This window comes from Calonectris borealis, chromosome 2, assembly GCF_964195595.1.
Source record: "Calonectris borealis chromosome 2, bCalBor7.hap1.2, whole genome shotgun sequence".
Lineage (NCBI taxonomy): Eukaryota > Metazoa > Chordata > Aves > Procellariiformes > Procellariidae > Calonectris > Calonectris borealis.
The window spans coordinates 22,142,016-22,162,624 of NC_134313.1; the positions used below are offsets into that span (position 1 = coordinate 22,142,016).

The 20,609-nt window shown below is 41.7% G+C and overlaps 1 protein-coding gene across 2 annotated transcripts in view; it reads right to left on the reverse strand.

The window, feature by feature from the left end:
- Positions 1-10,176: 10,176 nt before the first annotated feature.
- The window catches only part of ZFPM2 (zinc finger protein, FOG family member 2), a 323,396-nt gene continuing 312,963 nt past the window's right edge, over positions 10,177-20,609 (reverse strand). For both annotated transcript variants that reach the window (XM_075141292.1, XM_075141291.1), the window contains 2 exons: positions 16,831-17,055; positions 10,177-13,657 (listed from right to left, as the gene is read on the reverse strand). In XM_075141292.1, coding sequence (XP_074997393.1) covers positions 11,166-13,657; positions 16,831-17,055 — 2,717 coding nt within the window. In that variant the 3' untranslated portion in view covers positions 10,177-11,165. The remainder of the gene's footprint in view (positions 13,658-16,830; positions 17,056-20,609) is intronic.

The following is a 20,609-nucleotide window of genomic DNA, read 5'->3' on the forward strand; positions in this document are numbered from 1 at the left end:
GGAATCTCATGGAGTTCAGCAAAGGGAAGTGTGAAGTCCTGCCCCTGGGGAGGAACAACCCCAGGCACTGGAACAAGTTGCCCAGAGAGGCTGTGGAGTCTCTGTCCTGGGAGATATTCAAAACCCAACTGGACACAGCCCTGAGCAAACTGTGGTAGATGACCCTGCTTGAGCAGGGGTGGGGTTGGACTGGGTGATTTCCAGAGGTGCCCGCCAGCATCAGCCATTCTGTGACATTACCTTTGCTGAGACATGGCTCTACCCCTCTATAATTTTGAGAAGCTAGTGGCTCCTACTCTACAGCCAGTGGTATCACATACAAAAGAAGCTGTTTGTATAGTATATAAATGCAGCAGAACCTGTATAAAGGTCACAAAGACATATTCTCTTTTATCTACTTGTGGGCACTGCAATTGGAGTGAGCGATTCCATAATTCATTTCAATGGGACTTTTGTTAGCATTAGATGTAGGTTCCAAATGCCTGACCTGCATTTTTATGGGTGATTTGTTAGCGGCAGTGGATAATCCTGCAGAGAGAAGAGGTTTTGATACTCAGCAGAGTACTAACTTTACCTCATCTCCATTTCTAAGAGAACTTTAGATAGCAGGGTAATTCATGTTTTCAGAATGCTGCATTTTGCATCAAACTGTTTACTGTAATGAAACAAGTAATTTATTTTTATCTGAGCCTGCATCACATCTCTCACTTCACTGCTGGTTCTGAACATCAGTAGAAGGTGCTTGAACTGTGCTTCTCCACACCAGTGATGCATCCACAATGGGATCTTCCACAGCCCAGAGTAATGGTTCATAAGTGTCACTGGACGAGGTTGTACAACATATCATTTTTTCTTTTTAATCTTACCTGGTGATAAGAAAGGTTTGGAATTCGTTGCTTGAGAAAGAAAACTGGCATTTTTATCACCTAAGAATGAATCCTACTTTAATCTTGCTGGTTATTGGTATTAATTGTGTTTGTCATGATCTTAAAGCAAATGAAAAAACTAATATAATCACTTAACCATAATACGTGGTTGGCAAGTATACACAGCAGTTTCATATCAGGAAGGTATAATGGATATCTGCAAGCTGAATACTTTACATAAATATTATTTTTGTATTGTGAATGTCATTATCAAAACTCATATAACAGACATAAACTATGTTATATTTTGATGTTGGAGGAAAAAGGAACACAGAATGTTATTGGTGAGGAAGGTTCCTGCAGAGCAGAGACAGTTTCTTCTGTGACGTGGCTATCACAAAGTGACACAGAATCCCTCTAACACACTAAAGTTCAAATACGTGAAATCATGTCAACATCTCTTACATAATTATAACACTTAGTTCCATAAATTACATGAAAGCTTTGAATGTATTTTAGTGATACTACAGATTTCAGTAACATTATAGTACGTTAACATATTAAAAACTGCTGCAGACATTGCCAACTTTTTTTTTTACCTAATATAAAAATTACCTACCAAGAAAAGACACTTCTTATAAAAGGAAAGGGATTTCTGAAATAATTTACAAAAGCATACTGTATGTCAAGTTTTCTAATACTGAAGATAAACCTCAGTTGCTGATAGACCAACATTTTCTCAATGTCTGCTTAATGGAAAAAGACAGAAACCACCATGAGGACAGAATCCCCAAATCCTTTTCACACATGTTATAACCCTTAAAGTCCCTCTTGTCCCTTTCTCTCTTTGTGGTCCAATGACTCTCTCTCTGTTTTACAGTGTAACACAGGTGGGAGGAGAGAAGCAGTAAATGCCGACTTTCTCCGTCCCCGTAGCTACCCTCTCATAAGGCTTGGGATTGTCCTGACAGCCCAAAGAGCTGGCTAGACCTTGACTGCTGAGGAGCACAATGAATCCAGCCCCCACTTCGTGGATGAATACTGCATTATATATAAACAGTGAGCACTAAAATTATCAATAGTGACATTCAAAGCGCTGTCCAACTCATTCTTTCATGGAGTTTTCCCATGAGGAAATCTTTCTAAGCAAAAACAGACAACTGACCGAGGCTCTGGGTATGGTGCCTAGGACTTAGAGGAGTGAGTTTCAAGATGCGGGGAGGAATATAAAAGCCCTAACAAAGGGACTTAACTGGAGGAGATGAGGACCAACTGAGTGCATGTAAACCCCTTTTTTGAGAGGAGAGTGCCTCTATGTCTCCAGTGGTGATTGACTGCATAGTCTGGTACTTTTTAGAGTGTGGACAGATGTCCAGGCTGAGGGGCAGAGGTCTGAAAGAGGAAGACCCATGAGATGGGACAAGCCATTGGTATATCCATTTTCCCTCAGCAGTTCTTGTGCTAAACTACACTTCTTCCATTGTAGGGATCCCTTCTCCTTCAACAAGACCCAAACACCAAGACCCAAACTGTGCTTATGCAATAACAAAAAGAGAAATCTCTCACTGATATATTTCTATATGTACTTGAGGCATAATTTGAAAAGCAACAAGGAAAAAACCTACTATTTTGAAAACCTCCTAAAAACATAAATACTGCTCTTACTTTTGCACCTCCCAATAGGTAGCTCTTTGCCTTTTAGGTGCTTAATCCTTTAAAATCAATCTTGTGTTTCTTATAAATCAAATGAGCAAGTTAGCTTGGGGGGGAGCAAGCTGTGCAGTGTCAACCGGCCAGCAATAAATGTTCATATACTTGTGGACATACTTGGAAAGCTTGTGCTTCTTCCACTCAGCACTGCTCCGATGGAGAACAACCCTGTTTCTGCTGGCAGCTAGGAGTGCCAACAAACAGCTGCCAGAGCAGATGTCCGAGGCCCAGGCAGGTCCTTGGCACCACGGGGGACCTTCTTCACCTGACTGGGCCGCGAGAGACCTGCCAGACTAAGGGTGTGGGAAATGAGGGGTGGCAAGTGCATGCAGGGTAACCCTCGTCGCACGTGGCTGCATCCCAGCACCCTGCACCTTGCTTCTGCTGTGTGCACTGCCCTGCTGCGAGCTGTGCTTTCGGTTTTAAGGGATCGGAAGGGGAAGGAATTTTAGATTAATCTTCCCTAAATTACATCTGCAGAGTTTCCTTCCTTCGGTCTAGAAAAGAGTTCAAAGATTACCCATCTAAACGTACCTCTAGAGGGTAGTTTCATCAGAATTGGCATGAGATCAAAAATGTCAAAACATCGAAGCAGCAGTCTGTTCTCCTTCAAGCCAAACATCAACATAATCAGCCCACTGGTATTTCCCCCCATATTCCCCTAAGACTCAAGTCGCAAGGGATTTAACAAGGCTTCCTCAAAAAAGGGAAAGCAAACGAGTTGAAGAGAATCCTCCCAAGTGACTGAATATACCAGCCATGCAGGGACACTATTTTAGGGCTACATAGACTTGAAGCCCTATTACCGTTTCACATTTCAGCTTCTCCATTTACCACCCTTGAAGCTCGTGCTTCAAACAGGACTGGGAGTGGCAGGCCTGCTTTTGGCACCATGTAGATTGAGGACTGGGGAGGTCCCGGACGACTGGAGGCTCGCCAATGTGACGCCGATCTATAAGAAGGGCCGGAAGGAGGATCCGGAGAACTACAGGCCGGTCAGCCTGACCTCGGTGCCAGGGAAGATCATGGAGCGGTTGGTTTTGAAGGTGCTCACGAGCCATGTCCGGGACAACCAGGGGATCAGGCCCAGCCAGCACGGGTTCATGGAAGGCAGGTCCTGCTTGACCAACCTGATCTCCTTCTATGACCAGGTGACCCGCCTCGTGGATGAGGGAAAGGCTGTGGATGTGGTCTGCCTGGACTTCAGTAAAGCCTTTGACACTGTCTCCCATAGCATTCTCCTAGAGAAACTGGCGGCTCACGGCCTAGACAGGTGCACTCTTCGCTGGCTAAAAAACTGGCTGGACGGCCGAGCCCAGAGAGTTGTGGTGAACAGAGTTCAATCCAGTTGGCGGCCGGTCACGAGCGGTGTTCCCTAGGGCTCAGTACTGGGGCCCGTCCTGTTCAATATCTTTATCAACGATCTGGACGAGGGGATCGAGTGCTCCCTCAGTAAGTTTGCAGATGACACCAAGTTGGGCGGGAGTGTTGATCTGCTCGAGGGTAGGAAGGCTCTGCAGAGGGACCTGGACAGGCTGGATCGATGGGCTGAGGCCAACTGTATGAGGTTCAACAAGGCCAAGTGCCGGGTCCTGCACTTCGGCCACAACAACCCCAGGCAACGCTACAGGCTTGGGGAAGAGTGGCTGGAAAGCTGCCCAGAGGAAAAGGACCTGGGGGCGCTGGTTGACAGGCGGCTGAACATGAGCCGGCAGCGTGCCCAGGTGGCCAAGAAGGCCAACGGCATCCTGGCCTGTATCAGAAATAGTGTGGCCAGCAGGAGCAGGGAGGTGATCGTGCCCCTGTACTCGGCACTGGTGAGGCCACACCTCGAATCCTGTGTTCAGTTTTGGGCCCCTCACTACAAGAAGGACATGGAGGTGCTGGAGCGTGTCCAGAGAAGGGCAAGGAAGCTGGTGAAGGGCCTGGAGCACAAGTCTTCTGAGGAGCGGCTGAGGGAACTGGGGTTGTTTAGTCTGGAGAAGAGGAGGCTGAGGGGAGACCTCATCGCGCTCTACAACTACCTGAAAGGAGGTTGTAGCGAGGTGGGTGTTGGTCTCTTCTGCCAAGTAACAAGCGATAGGATGAGAGGAAATGGCCTCAAGTTGCGCCAGGGGAGGTTTAGTTTGGACATTAGGAGAAATTTCTTTACTGAAATAGTGATCAGGCCTTGGAACAGGCTGCCCAGGGAAGTGGTGGAGTCACCATCCCTGGAGGTATTTAAAAGACGTGTAGATTAGGCGCTTAGGGACATGGTTTAGTGGACATGGTGTGTTGGGTTGACAGTTGGACACGATGATCTTAGAGGTCTTTTCCAACCTGTATGATTCTATGATTCTGTGATTCTATGACTGTGGTTTCTACAGTCTGCTCTGTATCAGCCAGCCACAACTACAGGAGAGAACTTCTGGCACGCAAAAGTTTCTCTTCTTAAAGCAAGGAAATTATTAGTGAATGTGAAAAATCAAGCAGAAAACTGTTTTGATAACAGATGGGCTTTCAAAACAGTAGCAATGTTGATGGTCCTGAAAAGTGATGACATTCACATATAGCCATCACTGCAAGATCATATGAACCTGGCTTCACAGTTTCAGTAAGAACACCTAGAACTGGGAAAGCTGAGATTAAAACTACTTCTGAAGGTGTTTCCAGCTTTATCCAGTTCTATTCATCACACTTGTGGCTTTTCTGATTCAGCACTCTATCCAAAAGTTTGAAGGAACGACTGTTATTCATAGCCATATGCACCTGCAGACAAAACTGAATGGTATGTGAGCTATTGTTTTTATTATTAATTGTGCTGTGAAAGGTTCCTGCCAGGCTGAGGTGTTTAAGGGAGCTGCGTGAAAGTTGCAGGACTGGTGCTCTCCATGGGCTCGCTCATGTACTGCCCCGCCGCCGAGTTGGCAGCAGCTGCCTCTCACCACCTCGCTGGTGGAGATTGCCACCCTCTCCAATACACCAGCCCAGGTGGCTCCTTTCACCTGCCTCCACCCTGAATCAGGCACCTTGATTCAAGATGGATTAAACAATTAAAAAAAACCCCAAAACAACAGAAAACAAAACAAGACAATTACAAAACCAACTAAGCTGGCAAGTGGAAAAAAGAGTGCATGGACAATTGAGTTGCTAGGTAGGAACAAATACCTTGGCCTGGGACCTGTGCAGAGCAGCTGAGAGCAGAAAGGGGAGAGAGCAATTTTGTCACGAGCACATCTAAATTTGGAAGTGAATGAATGTATCATCACCCTCCATGCACCAACAGGTGCCAGTTACCTACGCAATGAGGATTAAAGGGTCTGGCTATTACTTCTGCAACAAAGACTTTGTCTAATCACCTCATTCAGCTGCTTGATCTAACTTCTTAATCTAGTTTAGGTTCTTTCCCCCTTTTGGACATGCTCATCTCTCTGTGTATGTTTTATACAAAACATATGTGTATATCTGTGTATATAGTAAGAAAAACATGTATTTAGAAGTTGAAACTGTCAGAATTAGTTTCCTCTTCACCCCAGCGCAAAAGCTCCTGTCTCACGCTTCCAGTTACAATTCATTCATCTTGTGCTTCCATATTATGAAGAAGCTTTAATTATGTGAGTGCAGATTTCCTGCCCACCTCCCTGCCCGGTGCTCTGTCTCACGCCATACCCCTCTGCCACCAGTATTATTTTCGTTCAGTTTGCTGTGGCTCTAAGGGCTCTCAAAGGGGTCTGGATTCAAAGCACTGTCAGCGACCTACGAGGAAGACTTCAGACGAGAGGACCAGGCATGCTCGCAGGCTAACACAGCTGAAGCTTGGGTATCTGACTTCTCTCTAATTTACAATAGGGTCACACACATCTGTTCTGTGCGGTGTCTGTCCCAACAGTTCCTGGCAGCGCACAGCCCCGGCTGGGAAAGTGACCTGAAAGGTGGGAAGAGTTGTGGTTCTCTTCCTCATTGTCAGCCTTGGGGAAAAGGAGACCACCAGGAGCCAGAATCTTTGCACTGGCAATATTCAGCATTTGGGAGTGCTCTTCCCAGGATTGTGTCTCATCAGTATTTTAGCCTCTCTCAGCAGGCCTCCTGGGACGTGCAGCGTTTTTGTAGTGCTGACGCCTTGTAACTGCTGCCTTCTGCAGCCACCAGTGTACCCATACGGCATGCTCCAGACTGACAAAGTGCTGATTCCCTTTTTCCTTATCTTTTTTGCCCCTTCTTTGCTAATGAGATTATCCCCCACCACCCTTCTTCCATTGTACTCACCGTGGAATTTTCTTTAAGCCAGGTTTTCCAGGCTGTTCAGAGCTCTTCCTCAGCTCCACCTTTTTCGAGTGGATTCTGGTTCATAGCTTATGTACATTCAGAAAAATGAATTAGCCCACCTCCACCTCACCTTGATGATAGTTCTGGCTTTGATTTAATCTTTTAATTTCTACATTTGGTTTTTTTTTAGTTGTTTTTATTTTTTTCCTTCTGCATTTCTCAGTGGTGCAGCATTTATCATACAAGGGAGCAATCACCTTATACATCCACTCAGATGATGGTTGGGATGCGACTACTACCCTCCTGTGGACAGTGTCAGACAACAAATGTAGCCAACAGTTATTTGATAGAAATGAGAGACTGGAAAATTTAGCAGTCTGGATCCACAGCAAGTATCAATTATGTAGTTTTATGATTATTTGTAGCAATGAGAAAATGTCACCAGAACCCTAACGTTACTACCATTAATTCAAGACAGACAAACATCAGCTTGTAGCAATAGTCTTTACTGCTTGCACTAGGCATGCCCACCTGATTTATGGTTACAATGAAAAAAATCACCGTCACGTAAAAAATTCAGATGGCGACGTGAGAGACCGCACAACAAACGTGTGAAAACTGTGATATGACTGAGGACTCACAACAGCCTTTCAAAGTCTGAATTTTAGGATACAGACAAATAAATGAGGCAGAAATGGATGCGGCCACAACATTAATTCTGAGCACTGCATGTGGATGGGATGTTTTGCGAATAAGGAAATCTTCCTTAAAAAGCCAGAAAGTTGAATGCAAAACCTGCCAGGTAATCAGTCAGGCAGGAATCGGCTCTTCTAAATATTAGGTCTTCATGTGGAGCAATTTTATTTTTTGTATCATAAAACCAGAAAATATTCTAAGGTTTTTTGTTGAGCTATTCATCTCCACTCGATAGCCCCAAAGATTTATTCACTGACTCCAGCTGACAGGGATTAGCGGATCCAAACCGTTTAACCGAGGTGCTCTGCTTCCTGCTGAGTTCCAGGTGTCAAAGACTCACTAAGCATGGACTCTCTTTGCGTAGGTGATTTGATAAATAATTAACCTGCAAACGCAGAACTAGAGAAGAGTCTCTATTCAAGAGGAGTTTTTAGCAATAGGCAGTTTACCTGTTCTATTATCACCTTGAACAAATGCATAGATATAATATGAGGAGAATGCAAATAAACACTTGGTCAGAAAATGGGTTTAAGTAGTTTATTCCTGTAGACAATACTTAGGACTTAAAGAGAGATGTGCTTAAAGCTCCCAGCTGGGATTAAGTCAGTATTGTGCAAACTGGTTTTAAGAGACAGGAGAGAGATTTCTGGCTGGCCAAAGTGTTTATGTTCTTATTTCAAATAAGCAAATTAAAAAATGGGTGCAATAAAGAGAGTGAAAAAATGGAAAATAGTGTGTAAAGTAATGGGAAAACATGGTTCCTGAGCCCAGCTATTTGAGCGGCTATCTTTATTAAATGCTTTCTATTTTTAACAAATGTATAAGAAATCAAATGTCAGTAATCTCTTTACTACCCACCTAGTTAGTGTAAAGTTTTACTTTCAGAGAGTGTGATGGTATAACTTTGGGGTTTAGCACGTGTCAGAGTTGCTAGGTGCTCCAGTGAAGTGAGTAAAATGTGTAAAATGTGTATAAAATTGAGTAATTTTGTACTCACAGATGAACAGGTTATGCTTGTTTTGGACTTGTAAAAATGGGACCGGTCAACAAAACAGGTGATTTATAAAGAGAAAACGCTACCAGGTATATTCTGTCATGTGAAAGCAATTGGACTAGCCAGTGGGAAGAATATAATGCAGCACGGCAGGCTTTAATTTACCTCTGCAACGTATCAGGTACCCTCAGCATTTCCAGATCAGAAATGTTTTGTGATAAGGCTTTTCCCTTTCGGCACCACTTTTCAGCTAGGTCCTCCCTTTAACCCTGATATTCTCCTTTACTTTCTCACGGTCTAAACGCACCCCTAGAGCTCAGCAATTGTAAATTACACTACCTGTGGCTTTCTGACCAACTTCACCTAAAAGTTTTTGTCTATGCATGTAGATCTTTCAGAATTAGCTTCTTTCAATCCAGATGTAATGACTTAGTTCTTTAAACCAATTTTGTATGATGGATAATCTTCAAAATAATGTTTGCCACCAAGAAGGTCAAAATGTACCATCTATCTTAAATATTGTGGAGTCTTAGATATATTGGTGTGGTATTTTCTAATAAATGTTTAATTGATAATCATGAATGATTTGTCTGTTTTATTCTCCTTGTGTTTGTAATGCTTCTTCTCCTTCACAAGACTTATTACCTGAAGTATTTATTATAGGACCAATTTTGGTCCTACTGAAATTAATGTATAGACCTGTTATCTTTGTTGAGAGCGAGAATCAGCACAATTTTAAGCACTTTTGTTCTGTACTTAAAGCCCAGCTAACCACCAGAGTTGTTAATAATAGTTTTTGAAGTGTTTATTATTTTTGCTACTGGATCACATGTACCTGTTCACCTAGAGTTACAAATAAAAAAAGGATTAATTCAGTTTCAAAGTACACAGGGATGGGGTTGCTGAAAGTCAGTGGTATTGCATACTCTCACACTAGACTCCAACTGGCTGCTTAGTTGAAATATCATCCTTTTATGTATTTGATTCTGCATTGTTTCGTTGGCTGATGTAGGAACTAAATTAAATACAACTGTTTATGTGACTATTCAGATCAGGGTTTTGCTTTCAAATTTGTAGGATGAAAAACACATCAATAGGTCACTTTTATAATACCAATTTTTTTCATGAAAACAGTGTACAGGAGACTGAACAATTGCAAGTAAAGGGTATTAATTGTGCATCAGTTCAGATTTTAATATAACATGAATTATTGAATAGTATTTCTATATTGAATCAGTGGAGCAAACTGCTGTTCTATTTAAATGAATGTTATTGTTTTTCGTTTAAGACCACTGAACACATAGAGGATCATACCAGAGGTGTTATGAAGCAGATTGTTCCACTGATTTGACATACAGAGGTACTGTCAGGGAAGTATGTCCTCCTCAGCTCCAATAAAGGGAACAGTCTTCCTGGTTTCAGACTTTCACATTTCAAGTTTTAGTTCACTAGGTTGTCCAGACTTAGTTGTATTAGTGACCTGTCAGGAAGGACTCCCTCGAAGAGGAGGCATCCTTTGTACTCATTTTCTCTTTGAACACTTTGCTTCCATTGAAGAGGGGGCAATGTTAACCTGTTCCTAAGAGCTTCTTTACAGTTTGTGAACTCTAAATCCTCCTTGAAAAACAAAATAAAACAAATTTAAAGAAATTACTGCCAAACATCTCCAATGATCTGGAATTTTATTCCATCCATATACATGCATAGTAACAACATTTGTTGAGAAATTATTTCTATCAGAAGTAGAACATTATCTTTGTGATCACCAGTTGCAGTATTGCTACTCTTATATTTAAATATATCTTATATATGAATTAGATTCATAATTGCAGCATTGAGTTTAGGGTTTTGTTTTAGACTGTGCCTTTCAAAAGATAAAACTGATTGATATGACCTCATTACTTACAATACTGCTTCCAGTAATTTTGTTCATTCTTTATAAAGTATTGCATTTAACAGCAAAGGTTTAAAAATTGAGACAGAGATGCATCAGCGAAAGAAAATACAAGTACTATACAAGAAAAAAATTGCCATCTTCATTTAACGTACGTTTCAGATTAAGAAAGTGGACAGAAACATACTGCTACATACAAATGCAAAGCCTAATGACTAAGGTACTGTATCTGCTAAAATATAAAGTGCAAACTGAGCCCAATTGTTCAAAAAATTGAAATTTTAAGGCGAACTTTACAGCATAGTTGAAACTTCTTTGCAAATTATATTTTAGCATATACGTATATCTGCAACAGCATATAAGAAAAAAAATCAGGATACACAAGTGCTTTTGAAGCTATTTCTAAAATGCTTTTCTGTATTGTTTGTGACTATTTTCTTTAAAATCTACTATACAGTGCAAACCATATGTGCTACACAATAACTATACAATAACATTACAAATGACTTTAATATAAAGTTTTTAAATAAAAAATAACATAACTACAGCTATGAATACTGCTGGTAAAATAAATTAATATTTTTGAAAATGGCACCAATAATACACTTTACTAATGGACTGTAATGAAATTACACCTTTAAGTCTTCAACTCAGCAATAGTGAAATCTCCTGATTGTCCAGATGTAATTCAAACAGCTTTCTTTAGACTGTATGGAACAATATGCTAAACACAGGTACCAAAGTTGACCAACCAGTTGTTTCATTTGACATGTTCTGCTGCATGTGACGAGCAATAAAACTTCTTATGAGTTATAAAGTTTGAAAGATTGTTGAACTGGATGTCACACAGTCGGCAATACTTTCCACTGGTTGGGGCCTGGGTAGAACCATTCACGCCTTTAGCTATACTAGACAACTGTTCCTCTGCTGTTGGAATTGCTGGAGAGACATTTTCATTTGCAGTTAAGGGATTTTCAGAGATCCAAGAAGGAGACTTGTGCCCGTCTTCGTGTGGAGGATTCTGGGAAATGTTCTCTTGTTGTGGGTTTGCGGCAGGTCTTTCCTCCTGTTTTAGTCCCCCATTAACTATTACCATGCCTCGGTTCTTCGGCAATAGCGGAAGAGACTCTTTCTTCTGCACAGCACATCCATTCGAAGGCGCCTGGCCTTTAGGAGATTCACTTTCTGTATTTGTGCTTTGATCTAAATCAGTATTATGAATGACGAGAGAACCAGAAATGTAATCACTTGGCTTTATTCCATAATATGGAGAAAGCTGATCTGCTCCTTTAGCTTTCTTTATTGCTCCAGGGTAAAGGCATTGTGGAAGAAACAAATGTTTGTTTTCTTCTTTTGTAGCAATAAGCTGGGCCGCTTCACTAAAGACTTTTAGTCCTTGAAGTGTTGCTAAGTGTGTGGAAAACAAGTTTCCATTAGGGGAGGGCTGTTTCGTGTTTCCGTTTTTCTCACATTTGATTATGCTTCTTTCGTAACTGACATCTGGGCTGTTTCTTTCACTTTCTGGGTTTTGAAACACCTTACCGTCGAGCTGTCCCAGGTCGTTACGCTGATGGGCAGTGACAGGGCAAAAATTCTGCTTGTGAGCCAGGTAGTTCTCTACCTTGTTAAAACTGATCTTGCATACTGTGCACTCGTGGTAGTCCAGCAGCCTTTTGGGAGAAGTGGATGTCCTCTCTGACGGGGGTAAGCATTTTTTACTGAGATCTATTGGCACATCCATCTCCAAGCAAGACACAGCGGAATGGGGAGTATCACACTTCGACACTGGAACACACTTGTTAATAGACAGTGATGTTTCCAGATGCTTCGAGACTATTCCTGGGAAGATATCACATCGTGGATGGTAACATTCTCCAAGGCCTTCTGTTGACTCTTGAGTAGATGTACAAGGATTGCCAAGATTAGCCACTTCTAGAAATCGCTGTTGAACTAGTGGTGGCCTTTGCTCTTGCTCTGGTAGGCACATCTCATACATCTTCCTTCGCTTCCGGGTACGCATTGTTCTCTGCATGGCAGGCACTTTGTTGGAAGCGGACCTCTTCAGTGGGGGATCGTGGCGAGTGGCACAGTAATACTGCTTGTGGACCATGTATGTTTCATGTCTGCTGAAAGTAATATTACAAGCTTCACACGTGGTCTTGTTAGGATCACTCTCCCCTTCTACTAAAGGAGCATTGGAATTCTTCACATCAGAAGGTTTTCCATTTATCTTCTCATCGCCGTTGCTTGCAGCTGACAACTTCTTAGACTGTGCTGTGAAGTCTTTTTCATGACTTTTATTGTTTGGCCCAATCAAATCTAAAACATTGGAAGAGTTTATGCAAGATGTCTGCAGAAGTTGATTCTCTGGATCTGATGTGTGAGGAGCTGCATTCAGGATGTTTATAGAGCTTTGACTGTTACTGGGACTTACAGCTTCTGGCATTTTTTCTGGAACACTGGAAAAATCTGGTGACTTTGTCATCTGCTGCCATCGGCTGCTGCAGTAATGCTTTTTGTGTACCAAGTAGTTGTCTAAATTGTTGAATGTTATGTTACACTCAAAACATGTAGCCCCTTTGGGCATCAAAGGACTGTAAATTACAGGAGGGTAATTGCTACTTCCATGTCTCAGTCTTCGATGGACCAGTTCAGACATTTTGGCTAATATCTCTGAAGCCTGAGGAACCACAGTGATGTCCTGGGGAAAAGCAAACTGGGAAAGAAAAGGTCCCATTGGGAAAGAAGGACCAATATTAGGCTGAACTGGCGATGAAGCAAGTCTTGGACTGGATGGTTCGGATTTTATTTTAGTATATGAAAAACTCTGCTTATTTGTTGCAGGCTGTGTTTCTGGCCTCTGATTTGGAAGGAAAAGTGGAGCCTTTTTTTCACATTTATCAAGCTCTGTATCAGAACTTGCATCTTTAGTCTGCATGGTCTTTTGGCTCTGGGAAACATCATTTCTGCTCAACAGGTCCGTTGCTGGCTGTAAACCTTCTTCGTTTCTACTTGGAGAGTGTTCAATGTCACTTTCTCTCTGAATCTTGCTGCCAGAGACGTGTAACTCTTGGTGTTGCAGCAGCTCCCTCTGAGTTTGAAAGCCAAAATGGCAGTGATTGCATCTAAAGGCAGCTTGAGTAAGATGTGAGAACAGGTGCTGATGAAAGTTAATCACCGAGTCTGCAGTGTAAGTACAAACTGTGCATTTCAGACTAGCACCGGGCGGGAGAAATTCTTCCATTTTCACTCCTATAGAAAAGACAAGTAAAATACAAAATAAAGTGACCATTTTGCTCTTCATGTATACTGGAAAATCAGTTGCACAGAAGGCACAAACACAGTGAGAATAACCAATTTTCTTTTGATGGGATGGTATTAGTCACTCTGAAAATACTTGAATTGGTTCAGAATTTCATCCCTCGAACTGCTAGAGGATATTCCCAGACTTCTGCTCTGCTTTGGAGAGCCTTAGTATCTGCATGCATTCAGCAGAGATGAAGGAAAAGAAAGAACAAGGGAAAGGATAAAAATAGACTGGACTAAATGAAAAGGTCTTAGAAATTACAGTTTTAGCTAAGGGAGACGTAGTGTTCCCCATACACAGTCACTGGATATTTTGAATGCACAGAAAGCACATCAAGGTCAAGAGGCTCAAGGTTATGATGTGGCTTTGAGGTACAGCCCTCAAACTCAGAGTGCCTGAAAGCCACAGACAGAACTTTGAGCATTACTGATGCTCAGCTCCTTGCTTGCATGGGTGGGCTGTAGTGTGGGAACAGGATACAGACCTATCCTGATCAGAAAGGACGGATGAGTTGTGTTCATTGTGAAGGGAGGGGGGAGGAGTAAGACACGGCTTCACCAACGTTTTACCTTCCACGTATAATGGCCGTAGGCAGCTACTGCTGTAATATAACATCTTTTCCTCAAGAACTCATTACAGCTCTCCCTATCAAGAACAGTACATTCAAAGCCATCTTACAATCACTGCTGAAACAACCAAATTGTTTCATGGTATTTAGAAACTGAAAATGCTTAAAAAGAGACAAGATCAAATTTCTCTCCTGCAACAACACAGATTCTGATTATTTGTTAGACAATAAAAACTGAAACTGGTAGGGATGGTATTTGGAATCTAAAATGGATATCCGTTCTATCTACACACACACATATATACCACGCCGTGGTCAGGTAAATGAGGTTCGTGGTATTTGGACAATATAAAGTAGTAAAAATATTGTGGAGGACCTGGAGGTCCTCACTTCTCCCCTAGCATCGGTGACTCCCACAGTTGTGAGTGACACTTAGAATTTGAACTCCTGTGGGCCTCTGAGGCCAGAAGGGAGACGAGGAGATACACAGCACTTCGGTCAGCGCGTGTTCCCCGTCAGGCCCTTTTTCATCAGGGGGGCATACCAAGCTCTAGCTCCTCCACTGCCATGAGATGGTGTTTCATATGCCTCCACACCATGTGATACAGTCATGGTGGAATGTCTCTACAGACTTTGCCTTTCAGTCGGGGCACCATGCTCCAGTGGTGTGGGTCTGCTACAGCCCCAGCAGGAACTGTAACAGAAGCTGAAGCAAACACAGCACTAGCTTACAGGGCATTTGGAAGAGGACTGTTTCATTCCTACTGCAGAAGCTGTTATAACTTGTGATAATCTATAAAGAAAAATAAAGATTGACAGGATCTGAAAGAGAGCAAGAATGATTGAACTGACTGGTTTATGACTAAAAAGGAAGGGAAGGCCCAACTTTTAGCCTCTGATCTAAGAAATACCTAAAGATTCTTACTGGAAATTCAGCAGGATCTCAGAACTATGTCTTTCAAGGAACACAGATGCTGATCCCTAGATTGCAATAAGACATGGTCACTCACAGCTCATGGCTGAAAACCCTCTCTACACCGAAGCCATAAGTATGTCACTAAATGCAAAGAGCTGAAGCAACCCTTTCACACAATGGCTAAGATTTCAGAATTTTCCTCTGCTTGGGGAGAAATGAATTTGTTATCTTCCAAGAGTACCTGGTTTTAATTACTAGGCTGTAAGACATGCTGGGCTGCATTCACCTGCTCTTGTTGAAGCTGTTCCTACTGTTCTGCTGGTTCACTGAACAGTGAAATATTTGCTAGGCAAGAGACAGAAAATGGCAATAGCCTGCTATTCAAAGTTAAGATCTGGAAGCACAAAAAGATCTGACCTCTAAATGAATGGCTAAGTGTTGTCTGTGTGATCTACATAAGGAAGTTTCTTACTCAGCACTCTTCTAGTCCTGTTCTGGGAGGTACCAAACTCCTCCAAGGCAAGATGATGCCTTCTAGATTTGTAATTGCTGCCCAAGTATCAGAGGAACATTTTTCACTTCACCAAGTCCACAGAGTAGACCCCCACTCCCCCAAGAGTTTTTACACTGCAGCTGAATAAGGCCTTCTTCTGTGAATAAAAGCACACATTAGTGTCCTTTAGATTCCATCCATTTAACAAGAGGATCAGGAACTCCTGAAGGGAGTTGCCTCTTTCCAGACACAGCTCTGTACACGAGACAGCCAACACACCCATACCTGACACTGCAGTCTTTCTTACTTGTAGGTTTTCTCTGCTACTGAAAACTCTAATGCAGAATGTTCTGCAAACTCATAACTTATGTTTCCAGACCTAACTGAAAACAAATTCAAACAGCACACTCAAAAGACCTTCAGGGAGGGAGATAAGATTCCTGCTGAGTTCCACATTTTTAATCTCAGGAATTTTGTAATCCCACTTTTCATATATCTAGTATTATAATTTTAACAACATGGACAAAGAAAATACTATCCCTGTTTTATATTTATAAGAAGGGAAAAGAATATTGGTATGAAACACGGAGTTTTTATGAAACAAGTGTCCTGGGAAAAGCACACGGAGTTCCGGACCGTGCTCCTTAAAGCCTCCTGCCTAAGAAGCCTGCTCTAGCACCCTGAGATCTTATTTCAGAAGAACTTGCTCTCTGGTGGTGTGTATTTCTCCGCTGAGCATCAAAACAGGGTAGGTAGAGATTGTAGTCTAGCAGACTCGTGTTTGGTGAATGGAATCCTGAAGTAATTGATTGAATCTCTCTGAGACCAAGCAGCGGCAGTCTAACTGTGTCTGGATTCCTGAGCATACCTTCACCGCTAAAGAAATGCTGCCTGTAGGCATAGACACGTTAAGAGAGAGACAGCATTCAAACGAGGATTAGTAGATAAGAGAAATGACACTGGTTACCTGGGAGAGGTGCTGGGCGTAGAACACAGGTCAGAAACTGTTGACATTTTGGTAGTATCTACACCCAATGCTTGCATGTATTTGGAGACACATTGATCCACTGAATGTCTATGGTGAATAATTCTTCAAATAGCTAAATCTAGAAGATGATACAGGAAAATACATGGTACTTACCACTGTGAGAATTTAGGTGCATTTCCAGAGCTCTTGCGTTAGAAAAACTTTTGGTGCACTGCGGAAAGGGGCAGACACTGGATACCTGCTGAGCACTGTCTTCGTTCTCCTCTGACAGCTGAGGCCCCTCTCTTTGCCTCCCGCTGCAGTAGTACATGAGATGGGCCTGCAGGTTCCGCTCGCTTCGATACCAAATGCCACAGGATTTGCAAGGGAATATGTCCTCTACAAGCAAATATAACCAGGTGCAGGTTAGCCACGGTGCACTCAGCGCCAACCAGTTAACACAGCTGGATAATTTCCCTCACTTCCCCATTAAACGCATGCTTATTTAATAAAATATTGAAAACAGAGACACAGTTTTATTAAAATGTCACTTTCAGGTGAGAGACTGAATGTGGGAGACAGTTGTTTCTTTTAAAAGGAGATTTTAAAAATAGTTAATATAAAAAAACAGCTAGAAGTTTTTGACATGCAATTATTTAAAAAATGAAATTAAATTAATTTTGTTGTGAATATGCAGTACTAATTCAAGAAGTAAGCTGTATTTCCATCAATCACTACTCAATAGGTGACATCTTTCAACTGTGCTTTTTTTTCTGTGTGCACAAGTTTTCCAGCATTGGGCCTTACAATTTTTGAGTGCTAACTGCAGGTCATTCTGAAGAATGCGTATTTTCAGAATGCTTATGCAGTTATTACTGTAAAATCCTGTTGCTCTGATATCCAGGAGGCCAGACTAGACTACTCTTCCTTAAGATCCTACAGTGTTGAATGTAATATTATACTAAGCAGCACGTTTATTTCCTGTGTTTCTGTTGTTACTATTATTAGAAGTTAAAATTTGTAATGGACTCTTGTCATCTTGTTTTTGGTAAATTATTACTGTTCCACTTTTCACTATGCAAAAGGAATATTTGCTAAGAATAATGCAATTTTTCGTTGTCTTCTATCCCAAAGTGTCAGCATCCTCTCTGAGGAGAAGACAATGCAGAGCTTGCACAGAGTGCTTCCCAGCAGCAGAGGGAGTAGATATTTTGGTCATGTGCTGAAGGCTACGTACTTTACTCATGTGAAGAGTAATAACGAATACTGTGTATTTACACAAAGCAGATAGGTATTTGGTTGTTAATATGCTGTCAGAAGGATACCTACACAGTACATGTTGTGTATCTGTCTCAGAAGGACAAAAGACCTGTTTGATCTTTCCAAAAGCTGACCTTGTCGTCCTATCAGTAAGAACAAGGAAGAAATCCCAGCCGTTTAGGCTACATCTGCACTAGTAAATTAAACAGTGACAGGGTCCAGACTACAGCACTGGAACTTCTTGTTTATATTGCTAAATCATGAGAATGGTCCCTTCCACACGTTTGGCTTAAGTTAATTAACACCTTCCCCATTCCTGCATACAGTTCAGAAGTTACCACGGGCCTAGAATCATTCTCTGCAACTGGTTTGGACACTTCTTGCCTGTTTTTGAGACTAAGAAAGGATAAAATTATGAGTGCAGCCAGACTGTGCCAGCTGACCTCAGGATCAGAGAATGGGCAACTGCAGTCAACATCAAAACACATCTCGGTCAACATCAAAACTCCCACTGATTTCAGAATGCAAAAAACTGCCAGTGATTAACTTAGTCCTGAAGAATGGTTGGCTGCTGCTGCTGTAATTCATTATCATTCATGATAATTTATGTTTAATTTAAAATATTGATGTGTATAAGACAACTGCTCTGTTCCAATTCCTTTGGATGAACAAAGTTGGAGACTCCAACCCACAGAAATGGATTTTTTATTTGTTAAATATCTACAAATGCAGCCGAAATTTACATTGTTTAGCTTGCTTCTCTGACTGCACTGCTAAAGCTTGTCTATTTTTCTGCTCATGAATTTGCATAAAATATTTTCATTGCTACCAGTTTCTATTTTTCCATTTGCCACTCAATAATTGTGCATGAATTTAACACACAAACATTTAATGGAGCAGTTAGTATTCCAGTATAAACCACTATTAAAACATTACTGATACAGCTTGCATCGTTTGAAATGTCCATCTCATGTGAAAGCTGACATTTCAGCATTTGTTTTTGGCTTCAAATGGTTTGAAAAAGTTGAACCATTGAGGTTTCCATAAAAGAGAAAGTCCAAAAGTAGTAATAGGAAATTCTGATATGGGCAACATGTCTTATTTGAATTCATTTGATTATATTCCATCACAGAATTGAACTTTCTGATTATCTTAATGAATTTGACTTCCAGCCATCTTTATTTGCTATGGGCTAGATGGCCTGGACAGTCTGTAGCTCCAGTTATGCATGGCGAGTATGTGACTCCCATTAAGTGCCATGCAGACGAAATGCATTTGAGGAGTTTTGCATGGTGAGAGGCTGGAACTCCAGAGAGAACAATCTATAGAGATGGGATCCGAAACTATTAGTCCCCTAAAGCAATGCAAAATAGATAAAGGTCACTTGAAGTTAATGTTTTAATTCTTTAAAAGCAAAATATTTCAATTTGTTTCAATGGATAGTTTCAAAATATTTCCATGGATCAATTCAGGAAATGAAACATTCAAGTTGAAGCTGAATGAGCCAAAGGTGATATTCTAATTTTGATTTTTCAAATAGAAAAAGTTAGGAAACATTAAAAAAACCCTGCAACACTTAATTTTTCTAAAAACTGATTTTTTTTCAGACACTTAGCAAAAGAATGGTTAAGAGATGTCTCACTACAAACCTAGAGGTGCATTCAGCATATTGCTGGACTCGCATCTGGCTCAAGATTTTACTGAAGAAACTGAATTTCACCAGCTCAACCATGAAAAGTGGAAACAGCCCCGTCTGGTCAGAGGCAGAGTCAGAACCAGGGTGGAACGTTCTGGACAGTAAGACTTGCTATTTTAGCAGCCTCCTGGAGTTAAGAGTACACAGGTTACTCCGAGGTGCTGCTAAGCCTGTATAGCAAGAGCTGATGCACCGTAACCTTAGAGCCCTCTTAGCAGCAGAAGTAGCAATAATCAGTGCAAAAGGCAGTGCTGGCAGCAAAGGTGTTTCCATCCAGAAATTTGATGCTGTAGAAATCTGACTGCTTTGCCAAAGCCCACAGTTGGCCTCCTGTAGATTTGCACAAAAATACACCCTCAGCTGAAACAAGCTGTGAATGGGTCGTTGCCCTTTAGGCTAGGTAACTCCCTCCCTGGCGGCTCCCTTGCAGCTGTCGGCTATAAACACTGGTCTGCCCTAACTGTGGTAACTTGGTGGTCCATTTTAGGAGCTTCTGACACCTTCTTTTGGAAAGGTCCTGTACAGTGCTAATTGCTGGTTCTGTGAACAGATACATCAGCTCACAGCAGCCCCACTGCTAGGGTGAAAATGAATGTGCTTAGCTAAAGGGCTTGACATTGCTGCCAACTCTCTGGAAGGGAGGACTTGGATGACTTAGATATTTTAAGGTTTATCTTTTAAAACACGCTAATAATAAACGTGTAACTATCCAGATTGGTTACCCAGAAAATAAGCAATTACAAAAAAAAAAAGAGGAAAAGATGGAATGAAAGGTATTATCACAGATTCTAACTAGTCCTGTCTGAAGAGCTTGAAGATGGTGTGACTGTTCAAGATACAGTGCTATTCAGTGTGAGCCCGAGTGGCAGATCACGTGCCTGCATGTGCATTCACACCTGAAATACTGTGTTCAGTAGTTCACTGTATCTATTACAAAGCTTACAAACCACGGGAAGCATGGGGAAGTGCTCCAACATGGGGTCTAAATGGACAGGCT